General features: G+C 43.6%; 1 protein-coding gene across 1 annotated transcript in view; it reads right to left on the bottom strand.

Moving 5' to 3' along the window:
• The window catches only part of LOC126336594 (uncharacterized transporter slc-17.2-like), a 1,359,524-nt gene that overhangs the window by 290,760 nt on the left and 1,056,129 nt on the right, over positions 1-12,635 (bottom strand). Inside the window, exon 5 of the mRNA XM_050000458.1 lies at positions 895-979. Coding sequence (XP_049856415.1) covers positions 895-979 — 85 coding nt within the window. The remainder of the gene's footprint in view (positions 1-894; positions 980-12,635) is intronic.

The raw sequence follows: 12,635 nt of genomic DNA, 5'->3' as shown, positions 1-12,635 counted from the left end.
TCATGCCTGAGCATCTGAACATGAACTCTAGCACTCGAAATACATCACAGATTCAAACAAAAATCACGATTCATAATTTTTTCCGCCGTTATACAATGCTTCCTATTCCAGACGGTAAAAAGGCTTATCCTACTGTCTCAGCAATGGTGCAAAGTGTGGTTCTCTGTCGTCATTTTGAAAATTACCTCCCTGATAACAAGTCTAAGGGCACGACAGGTAAGGATCTGATGGTGCTACGTTTGGGCTAAAGGTGAATGTAACAAAAATTGACAAAGAAAAATTTACCACTTTCTCTATGGTCTTCAGGGTCACGCGCTATTCTCGCAAAGAAAAAGATGGCTGTTTTGAACGACAGATCGCCAGACAGAGAAATACCTGTTGGATTACCAGTCCTTGTTCTAGAGTGTGCACCATTTGTTATTCTTGCAACACGCTTCTGTCTAACAAAAATTCTCTTCTCAGTGAAGAGTTGTCCCGTTATTAGCAAAAATCTTGAAAATTCTTTATCAATTTACTTCAGTTCTATACAGAACACTCTAGTAAACATTTATTTGAACACAGGCTGTATTTTGTCGTTAGAAACAGTGTACATGTTTTCTACTATCTGTTGCTTATGATCAAGTACATACATTGGTAATCAACGAGATACGGAGAGGTCCGAGTAACTTACTCAGACAAGAACGCTAATAAGAAATATTAACTCCACAGTGTAAATATAATAACCTGGACTGGAACTACATGATGTAAACATAAGTTGTAGGATTAGTTATGTAGAACAGAATTGAAACATAAGTTGTAAGAATAGTTATGTAGAACAAAATTGGACTATGATGTTATAATACGTTAGTGAACGAAAATAGGAAAAGTAAGTATGCGACAGCTATTGGAACTCACTGGAATAGAGAGCGATGTATCCGGTGCGCTGAAGAGGAGGGTACCAGGCAGCACCCAGGGCGTGTAGGGAAGGCCACACAGCGCCCTGAAACACACATGGCAAAGTCTACGTAAATAAAATTGTAAATGGTGTTTTGTTCAAAATTTTAAATCTCTGCCAATTCTCCAGTGATTACTTAAAAATTTTGACGCGGTGTTGCGTTCGAATATGCACGTGTTTGACATACCTGCTGGAGCGCTACCTTTTAATATGTAAATATAAATTACATATAGAAAGGGGAAATGTTGTTACAAAAAACTCGAAAACAGCTTGTCACTTTTACTTCAAATTAAATCATTAATAAAGAACTAATTGATAAAGCTACACAGTTATAAATAAAATCTCGAATGGGTCCAGACCGATTTTCTTCAAATCTTCACACGTTACTCTAATGAGCATTCGGCTAGATATAGACTATGTTTAATATATTAATTCATATATAATAGGAAAACGTAGTTAGCAAAAATCTGGAAAAAATTTCTTGACAAGTTTACTTCCAATTTTTACTGCACAGTATAATAAGCTTTCGTATGGACATAGGCTATATATTTTTAAATATATGTAAAATACACTACTGACCATTAAAATTGCTACACCAAGAAGAAATGCAGATGATAAACAGGTATTCATTGGACAAATATATTATACTAGAACTGACATGTGATTACATCTTCATGCAGTTTGGGTGCATAGATCCTGAGAAATCAGTACCCAGAACAACCACCTCTGCCCCTTGATACGCCTGGGCATTGAGTCGAACAGAGCTTGGATGGCGTGTACAGGTACAGCTGCCTATGCAGCTTCAACACGATACCACAGTTCATCAAGAGTAGTGACTGACGTAATGTGACGAGCCAGTTGCTCGGCCACCATTGACCACATGTTTTCAGTTGGTGAGAGATCTGGAGAATGTGCTGGTCAGGGCAGCAGTCGAACACTTTCTGTATCCAGAAATGCGGTCGTGCATTATCCTGCTGAACTGTAGGGTTTCACAGGGATCGAATGAAGGTTAGAGCCACTGGTCGTAACACATCTGAAATGTAACGTCCACTGTTCAAAGTACCGTCAATGCGAACAAGAGGTGATCGAGACGTGTAACCAATGGCACCCCATACCATCACGCTGGGTGATACGCCACTATGCCGATGACGAATACACCCTTCCAATGTGCGTTCACCGCTATGCCGCCAAACACGGATGCGACCATCATGATGCTGTAAACAGAACCTGGATTCAGCCGAAAAAATGACGTTTTGCCATTCGCGCACCCAGGTTCGTCGTCGAGTACACCTTCGCAGGCGCTCCTGTCTGTGATACAGCGTCAAGGGTAACCGCAGCCATGGTCTCCGAGCTGATAGTCCATGCTGCTGGAAACGTCGTCGAACTGTTCGCGCAGATGGTTGCTGTCTTGCAAACGTCCCCATCTGTTGACTCAGGGATCGAGACGTGGCTGCACGATAAGTTACAGCCATGCGGATACGATGCCTGTCATCTACACTGCTAGTAGGATCCAGCACGGCGTTCGGTATTACCCCACCGATTCCATATTCTGCTAACAGTCATTGGATTTCGACCAACGCGAGCAGCAATGTCGCGACACGATAAACCGCAATCGCGATAGACTACAATCCGACCTCTATGAAAGTCGGAAACGTGATGGTATGCATTTCTTCTCCTTATACGAGGCATCACAACAACGTTTCATCAGGCAACGCTGGTCAACTGCTGTTTGTGTATGAGAAATCGGTTGGAAACTTTCCTCATGTCAGCACGTTGTAGGTGTCGTCACCGGCGCCAACCTTGTGCGAATGCTCTGAAAAGCTAATCATTTGCATATTACAGCATCTTCTTCCCGTCGGTTAAATTTCGTGTCTATAGCACCTCATCTTCGTGGTGTCGCAATTTTAATGGCGAGTAGTGTATATGTAATATATAAAGGGGAAACGTTGTTACCAAAAATCGCGAAAAGTTCTTGTTCGATTTACTTCAAATGTTTACACGTAATAAGCGTTCGGATGGTGATACGCTGTATGTTTTTAATATATGTAATATATAATGTATAGACAATGTGTAATAGGGAGCGTTGTTAGCGAGAATCTCGAAACGTTCTTGACCCTTTTACTTCAAATTTTTACAATGCACTCTAATAAACATTTGTGTAGACATGGTAATATATTTTTTTAAAACAACAATGTTTAAGTTTTCAGGAAACATCGACGGTGAGAACGAAAATGCTGTGTTTTGTGGTTTTGTTTTCTTTCTCATAGCATTTTAATTAGGACATTAGCAAATGTAAACCATTAGAAATATTGTTTCACGTTACCGCTGGATATATTTCATAAACCACATCAAATACGGACGAGCCGATTCCACAGACCGAACGTGAGAAGAGGGGCTACTGTAATTATTTAATACAAACCATACAAAAATGCACGGAAGTATGTTTTTTAACACAAACCTACGTTTTTTTAAATGGAACCCCGTTAGTTTTGTTAGTATATCTAAACATATAAACAAATACGTAATCAGTGCCCTTTGTTGCATTGTAAAATGTTAATTACATCCGGAGATATTGTAACCTAAATTTGACGCTTGAGTATCACTCCTCCGCTGTTCGATCGTGTGTATCGGAGAGCACCGAATTAAGTAGGGATCCAAAGGGAACGGTGATGGACCTCAGGTAAAGAAGAGACTGGAACAGCACATTACGTCCACATGCTAAGACCTTTTTATTGGTCTTTTTCATTGACGCAAATGTACATTACCATGAGGGGCGAGGTACACGTACACACGTGGTTTCCGTGTTCAATTACGGAGTGGAATAGAGTGTATCCCGACATGTAAGGCCAATAGATGTTCAATGTGGTGGCCATCATTTGCTACACTCAATTGCAATCTCTGGTGTAATGAATGTCTACACGCCGCAGTACATCTGGTGTAATGTCGCCGCAGGCTGCCACAATGCGTTGTTTCATATCCTCTGGGGTTGTAGGCACATCACGGTACACATTCTCCTTTAACGTACCCCACAGAAAGAAGTCCAGAGGTGTAAGATCAGGAGAACGGGCTGGCCAATTTATGCGTCCTCCAAGTCCTATGAAACGCCCGTCGAACATCCTGTCAACGGTCAGCCTAGTGTTAATTGCGGAATGTGCAGGTGCACCATCATGCTGATACCACATACGTCGACGCGTTTCCAGTGGGACATTTGCGAGCAACGTTGGCAGATCATTCTGTAGAAACGCGATGTATGTTGCACATGTTTGTTACAACACGGAACTGAACGTCGGAGGTTTCAAGCGTCAACTTTAGGTTACAATATCTTCGGATGTAATTAACATTTTACAATGCAACAAACGGCACTGATTTCGTATTTGTTTATAAGTTCAGGTGTGCTAACAAAACTAACGGGGTTCCATTTAAAAAAACGTAGGTTTGTGTTAAAAAACATACTGCCGTGCATTTTTGTATGGTTTGTACTAAACAATTACACTAGCCCCTCTCCTTACGTTCGGTCTGTGGATTCGGTTCGTCAGCATTTGATGTGGTGTACGAAATATATCCAGCGGTAACGACAGGTGACTCATTCAAAAATGAGCGGTATATTTGAAACGGCAATAAAAACTAAACGAGCAGCTATAGAAATACACCGTTTGTTGCAATATTCTTAGGACAACTGTACATTTTCAGGCGGACAAACTTTCAAAATTACAGTAGTTACAATTTTCAACAACAGATGGCGCTGCAAGTGATGTGAAAGGAATAGAAGACAACGCAGTCTGTGGCTGCGACATTCTGTACGTCGTCTTTCTGCTGTAAGCGTGTGCTGTTCACAACGTGCAAGTGTGCTGTGGACAACATGGTTTATTCCTTAGAACAGAGGATTTTTCTGGTGTTGGAATTCCACCGCCTAGAACACAGTGTTGTTGCAACAAGACGAAGTTTTCAACGGAGGTTTAATGTAACCAAAGGACCGAAAAGCGATACAATAAAGGATCTGTTTGAAAAATTTCACCGGACTGGGAACGTGACGGATGAACGTACTGGAAAGGTAGGGCGACCGCGTACGGCAACCTCAGAGGGCAACGCGCAGCTAGTACAGCAGGTGATCCAACAGTGGCCTCGGGTTTCCGTTCGCCGTGTTGCAGCTGCGGTCCAAATGACGCCAGCGTCCACGTATCGTCTCATACGCCAGAGTTTACACCTCTATCCATACAAAATTCAAACGCGGCAACCCCTCAGCGCCACTACCATTGCTGCACGAGAGACATTCGCTAACGATTTAGTGCACAGGATTGATGACGGCGATATGCATGTGGGCAGCATTTCGTTTACTGACGAAACTTATTTTTACCTGGACGGCTTCGTCAATAAACAGAACTGGCGCATATGGGGAACCGAAAAGCCCCATGTTGTAGTCCCATCGTCCCTGCATCCTCAAAAAGTACTGGTCTGGGCGGCCATTTCTTCCATAGGAATCGTTGGCCCATTTTTCAGATCCGAAACGATTACTGAATCACGCTATCTGGACAGTCTTCGTGAATTTGTGGCGGTACAAACTGCCTTAGACGACACTGCGAACACCTCGTGATTTATGCAAGATGGCGCTCGGCCACATCGCATGGCCGACGTCTTTAATTTCCTGAATGAATATTTCGATGATCGTGTGATTGCTTTGGGCTATCCGAAACATACAGGAGGAGGCGTGTACTGGCCTCCCTATTCGCCAGACATGAACCCCTGTGACTTCCTTCTGTGGGGACACTTGAAAGACCAGGTGTACCGCCAGAATCCAGAAACAATTGAACAAGTGAAGCAGTACATCTCATCTGCATGTGAAGCCATTCCGCCAGACACGTTGTCATAGGTTTCGGGTAATTTCATTCAGAGACTACGCCATATTATTGCTACGCATGGTGGATATGTGGAAAATATCGTACTATAGAGTTTCCCAGACCGCAGCGCCATCTGTTGTTGACAATTGTAACTACTGTAATTTCGAAAGTTTGTCTGCCTGAAAATGTACTGTTGTCCCAAGCATATTGCAACAAACGGTGTATTTCTATCGCTGCTCGTTTAGTTTGTATTCCCGTTTCAAATATACCGGTCATTTTTGAAACACCCTATTGTGAATGTGGTGTTTTGTTTTCTTCCTTTCAGTCGGTATTCACAGAAAGCAGAAAAGTTGTATTTATGGCTTATCAGTTTATGATTAGACTACTAGTTACTAAGAAATCTGAATTTTCATTAACAATTGACAGTGATCAAGATAAGAGAGGAGGAAGGAGTAGAATTGCAGAGAGGAGGTGGAGAGAGAGGGATAAGTAGGAGATGGACTGAGAGAGGGAGTAGAATGAGGTTGGGACATATACCCAATTCCCATACATGTTTAGCAATTGCAAAACATTACTGGGTTCGCTAGTATAAGATGGGTGAGTGAATGAGAACTGCGTGTCCCTCATTCTAGGTTCAATGAGTTGTAAATGATGTCGGGTAGATTATAGAGATCATAGATTAGTCCATCATTCGTATTTGACTTACGAAGACAACACCATTGTTATCAAGAACGACAGCTAGGCTTCAGGCACCTTATAACAGTTGTGTCTGCAGTTGTGCGTATAATACAGGGTGAGCACGAAGTCTTGTCCTGATTATAAAACTTTATAACAAAACAACCGTTTGACATAATAAGTTACATTTAATGCCGTTACATAGGTTAGTGTTACTAATTGTGACCAATAGATGGCGCTAGTGCTCCACAACACCACGCGGTCTGTTAGGTCACGTTAGTTGCTGGCGAAATGGTGTAGAAGCAGGAGAAAGCGCAATGTGTGCTTTGGTTTCACGAAACGAGATTGCCCATCAGTGTTCAGCGTAAATTTCGGGCTTCTTACGGACGCAGCCCCCCTGACGTTAAATCAATAAAGCGACGGTATGCAAAGTTTAACGAATCAGGCACCGTTGCAGATCGTCCAAGAAGTGGCAGGCCTCTTCTGAGTGACGCAACTATTGATCGTGTTCGGCAATAGTTTAATCGGGGTCCATATAAATCAACTCGTCATGCATCACGTGAACTTCAACTACCGCAAGCAAGTGTGGTGAAGATTCTTCATGAAAGGCTGAGGTTGCATGCTTACAAAGTGCAAATCGTGCAGGCCTTGCAACCGAATGATTTGCTTCTCACGTGCTGAATTTGCAACTGAGATTCTCAACAGGATTAATGGCGCTAACGATTGCTTATATCGCATTTGCTTTACCGATGAATCCACCTTTCATGTCAGTGGAATGGTAAATAGGCATAATGTCCGTATATGTGGTTCAGAGACTCCACATGCTACTGTACAGTTACAGCGAGACAGCAAAAAACTAAATGTTTGGTGTGGCCTCATGCATAACAAGGTTTTTGGACTGTTTTTCTTCGCGGAAAAATCCTTTACCGCTAACATTTACTTAGATGTTATGCAACAGTTCATTGCCCCACAGTTAGAAGCATATCAACCATGGATAATTTTCCAGAAAGAGGGAGCATCCACCCCCCCCCCCCCCCCTCCCCACTGCACTTTGATAGTCCGTGATTTCCTAGATGAAACATTTCCGGATCGGTGGATTGGAAGGAACGGACCAATACCCTGGGCACCCCGCTCTCCATACATTATGGCCCTTGACTTTTTTTCTGGGACTACATCAAGGACAGAATCTTCGTCACACCAGTTGCTGAAGTCGACGAACTGAAGGTTAGGATACAAGCCGCTGTGGGTACTGTGACAGAACACATGTTACGAAACACCTGGCGGGAACTGGAATACCGCCTCGACATTCTCCGAGCTACAATTTCACAAGAATTGGTTGAATGAGTGACGAGAAAGAGCTTCACATACTGAGCAAATCAATAACAGAATCAGTAATTCGGCTTGACACTGTATGACAGAGTTGTTAGATGTCCTCCTGCAGGTGAGTATGCCAAATATTGCCCTATTGGCGCGTTCGACCGTCAAAAGCCCCAGCTCGTTGGAGAGCCCTGCCCATAATACTCCAAACGTTCTCAGTTGGGTGCGGACATGGCGACCGCGCTGGACAAGTGTGAAATAACGCCTCCTGTGACTCGGTAGAAATAATTATTTATGTCAAAGGAAAGATATATTTTGCGTTAAGTGCAGCGATCATGTAACGCTGATTGAGTGTTAATGACAATCTTACTGTGATCGACGCGGCATTAACATCTCTGTTACTACTATAAATTACAATGCCTGACCGATTTTGCGTTGGCTATTGTTCTAGCGCTTTTCTGTTAGCCTCTCGAACTCTAAGATTCTATCTTGTCATACGTTTTAGCTCTAGTGAGCTCCCTTTCTTAATATTGTAAGTAATATTTTTATCTTGTAGCGTTTTATTCATCGCAATTACCGCAATATTATTATTGCTCACAATGATTTGCTCTGCTGATGAGCAGTCTCGTTCCTAAACAGCAAATATTAAACTTTATTAGCGATAACCTATTTTCGCCGTACGTTGGCTAATTCCATTGCGTTTTCTTTGCAGAAGATGTCTGCCATGAAAATCGTAAACGTACTGAATAGTTTTTCTAAATAATAACCTGAATTGTTGTAAAAAAAGGGTTTTTACATAATTATTTAGTAGTTAGATTTCCAGAGTCTCAGATATTCTATATTCCATCAGTAGTCGACCCCACTTCTGGACACTAATAAGAAAAAGCACTTTTCCTTGCAAAGTTTTGCCCTGCTCTTTAAAGCTAGCCATCATACAAACAAAAAAAACGATATGTTTACCGCTAAATGACTTCTTCCAGAACTTTGCTACAGAAAGTACGAAAGGTAAATCTCATTTTCCTAACTTAACTTATAGAAGTTACTATTTACTGTCAATAGAAGTAATCTGAATTATAAAATAGCAAGATTTAACATTCTTTCAAGTAATATAAATAGAAAGTTATATTTTACAAGGTAAGGTTCAGCTAGCGCGAAGGCAGGCAGTAAAAAATCTCACCATGTGCGGGCAGGCATTAACTTACTGAAATGTAAGCCAAGGAAGACCTGTCATGAAGGGCAACGAGACAGCGCGGAGAATATCGTCGACATACCGCTGTGGTATAAGGGTGCTGCGGAAGACAACCAAATAGGTCATGCCATAAAACGAATTAGTACCCAAACCATCACTCCTAGTTGTCGGGCCGTATGGCAGGCGCAGTCAGGTTGGCATGCCACTGCTGTCCAGGTCGTCTCCAGACACGTTTTCGCCTTGTAATCTCATTGACTGGAGTAGAATTCCCTTTGTGATCAGTTCCGCTTTGAAATGAGCCTCAATGACCACTGAAGACCTATCTACAGACGCCCTAGACAGCGGTGGGGTGCCAACTGACTGTCGCATTTTATGGCAGGATCCCTTTGTTTGTCATCTGCGGCACTCTAAAAGCGCAGGGGTACGTCGATGATATTCTACGCCCCATTTTGTTGCACTTCATGCAAGGCATCTTGGGCTTAATTCCAACGAGATAATGAACGCTCGCAAACGTCGAGAGCTTCTGCTTCTCTTCGTGCTTGCCAAACCCTACCTTGGCCAGCAAGGTCACAGGATCTGTCCCCATCTACATCTACATCTACATCTACATCTACATCCATACTCCGCAAGCCACATGACGGTGTGTGGCGGAGGGTACCCTGAGTACATCTATCGGTTCTCCCTTCTATTCCAGTCTCGTATTGTACGTGGAAAGAACGATTGTCGGTATGCTTCTGTGTGGGCTCTAATGTCTCTGATTTTATCCTCATGGTCTCTTCGCGAGATATACTTAGGAGGGAGCAATATACTGCTTGACTCTTCGGTGAAGGTATGTTCTCGGAGCTTTAACAAAAGCCCGTACCGAGCTACTGAGCGTCTCTCCTGCAGAGCCTTCCACTGGAGTTTATCTATCATCTCCGTAACGCTTTCGCGATTACTAAATGATCCTGTAACGAAGCGCGTTGCTCTCCGTTGGATCTTCTCTATCTCTTCTATCAACCCTATCTGGTGCGGATCCCACACTGCTGAGCAGTATTCAAGCAGTGGGCAAACAAGCCCCAATCGGGAACTTCAGGAGCATTACAGGTACAGCCTTCCAACCAGCTCGGTCTTTTGACGATCTGAAGCGCCAATTGGAAAGAATTTGGCACGGCATCCCTGAGGACTACATTCAACCAGTCTAAGTATCTTCCATAGGGGCTAGAATTGGATCAACGCGTTATTGACCTGCTCAGTTTGTGAAGTTCTTTCTCTTTAATAAATCATCCAATTTCTCTGAAATTGTAATCATTTCGTTGACTGTACATGTACATCACACCTGCCAACTTCCGTCCAGTCTGGATAATTCCTTCATGGTGCGTCGTTTCTCCTTTTTGTTTTGTTTTAGAGTGTAACACATTCCGTGACACATGAATAAGAAGGACTGGATTAATTCTTCAATTTCCACGTTCGGTGGTCTTACACGCACTACACTTCTATCTGCGGAGCATTTGAAAGATCTTATGCACCGGCGAAAAGGTTATATATTTATCAAACAGTTGAAGATCAGCGAAATCCATCGTACGTTGAAAAATTAAAATTACGATTTGTGACTGAAGGCGGTTTGCTTTTATTTTATAAACCCTTCTACTGAACGTGTTCTGATCACACGACCCCTCTTATGACTGCGTAAGCTTTGGCTATAATAAATATTTTGCCGAACCGACAATGCCCGTGTGACTGATAGTAGTCGCCTAATTAAAAATGTATACATTGCGCATCTTATAGTGGTTCCACAATGCAATATTTTCAGTACCTCAAAGCTGAGCAGGAGAGCGCTATGCTACGACTGCACTTGTAAATTTTGTGCTTCAGCAATTCCTAATTTCTAGCGCATTTAATTTTCCCGTTCGCTGCATTTGGTGGTATCAGGAAGACGATAGCATTTACTGTGGAAGCACAATAAAGTTAAATACACTTTCGTGCAGGGACTTGCAAGATTGTCGAGTATCTCAGAATCTGCATGGCAAGTTTAAGTTGGAAATTACAGTGCACAACGCTGTTTAAGTTTCATTAAGATTTTGAGATGCGAGGATGCGTCTTGCGAGCGGAAGAGCCGTTTGTGGTGGCAAAGATTCACATCTAGCAGATACGTCCGATACCACGAGATCCGGGTCGGCGTGGGCCACACGTTTCCCTGCTGTCAATCCCAGTGGTGGCGCAGCTCGTCACTGTAGTGCATCTGTAGCTACCAATTACAGCTTTCAGCTATAACTGCATAATTGTATGTTCCTTGAAGCGAACGCCAAAGCCAATGGGAAAGGTTCTATGTGTTTAGACGCACCACGAGGCACACATTAACAGGGTACGCCCTGAAAGCAAGCTTTCCTGGCATCGAGTGCTAGGACGAAATTGGCACTTCTTGCTTCCTCTGCAGCCTCCGCAATATATGTCATGTTAAAGCACAACACGAAAAGAACAAAACGTACATTGTGGTCGAACAAAAGGGCGAATAGACGAAAGGAGTCAAGAAGCCTGACATTTCTTCTAGATTATGAAGATACTTTTCGAACTATTAGTGGCTAAGAATTGTTAATCCCGCTGGATCTGAGACGGGCATGTTCCTGTGCCTAAAAAAAAAAACCTATTTTTGGTACATATGAGGGGCGTTCAATAGGTAATGTAATACTTTTTATTAGGTTGTCTTTATTAAGGACTACAATACCCCGTATTATTCCCCACTCTTTTGGCCATAAAACCCTATTTATGAACGTAATCTCCGTTCAATGCGACGGCCTTACGCCATCTTCCTGCATCACTATACTGGTCGACGTCGGAGCCAGTGTCTTGCTACACCAGTATCCTCCCCATCATCCACGTACTGCTCCCCGCGGATTGAATTCTTCTTTGGGTCAAACGGATGGAAGCCGGGAGGTGGTAGATCCAGGTTGCTGGCTGGACGAGGAAGAACAATCCAATGAAGTTTTGTGAACTCCTCCCGGGTTCGCAGGCTTGTGTGAGGCAGCACCTCAATGCCGTCCGCTGCGTGAGAAACACCCACTGAGGTGACGATCGCTCTACGCTGCTGCAGCTCTACAGAGCCCTTGTTCAATCCCGCCTTGACTATCGGAGTCTGGTTTATGCTTCGGCGGCGCCCTCAACGTTGCATTTACTCGACGCAGTGCACCACTGTGGCGTTCGCCTAGCGACAGGAGCTTTTAGGACGAGTCCGGTAACCAGGTTCCTGGTGGAGGCCGGAGTCCCTCCATTGCAGGTTAGGCGTCCACAACTGCTGGCCAGTTACGTTGCACACGTTCGTAGTTCTCCTGCACATCCGAATTACTGTCTCCTTTTCCCATCCACGGCGATTCATCTACCTCACCGGCGGCCCAGGTCAGGGCTTCGAATTGCAGTTCGTGTCCGATCCCTTCTTTCCGAACTGGAGTCCTTGCCTTCACCACCTATGCTTGAGGTCCATTTACGTACACCACCATGGTGTACACCTAGGCCGCGGCTTCGCCTGGACCTTTCACACGACCCTAGGGGCTCAGTTGACCCCGCAGTTCTCCACTGCCACTTCCTCTCGATTCTTCACATGTACCGAGGCCATGAAGCGGTTTACACCGACGGCTCGATGGTTGATGATCACTTCAGCTTCGCGCACGTCCATGGGAGGACATACTGAACAGCATTCCTTGCCCATATT

Source organism: Schistocerca gregaria, chromosome 2 (assembly GCF_023897955.1).
Source record: "Schistocerca gregaria isolate iqSchGreg1 chromosome 2, iqSchGreg1.2, whole genome shotgun sequence".
In the NCBI taxonomy this organism is placed as follows: Eukaryota; Metazoa; Arthropoda; class Insecta; order Orthoptera; family Acrididae; genus Schistocerca; species Schistocerca gregaria.
The sequence above is the reverse complement of the archived record's forward strand: the minus strand, read 5'-3'. Positions and strand labels throughout refer to the sequence as shown.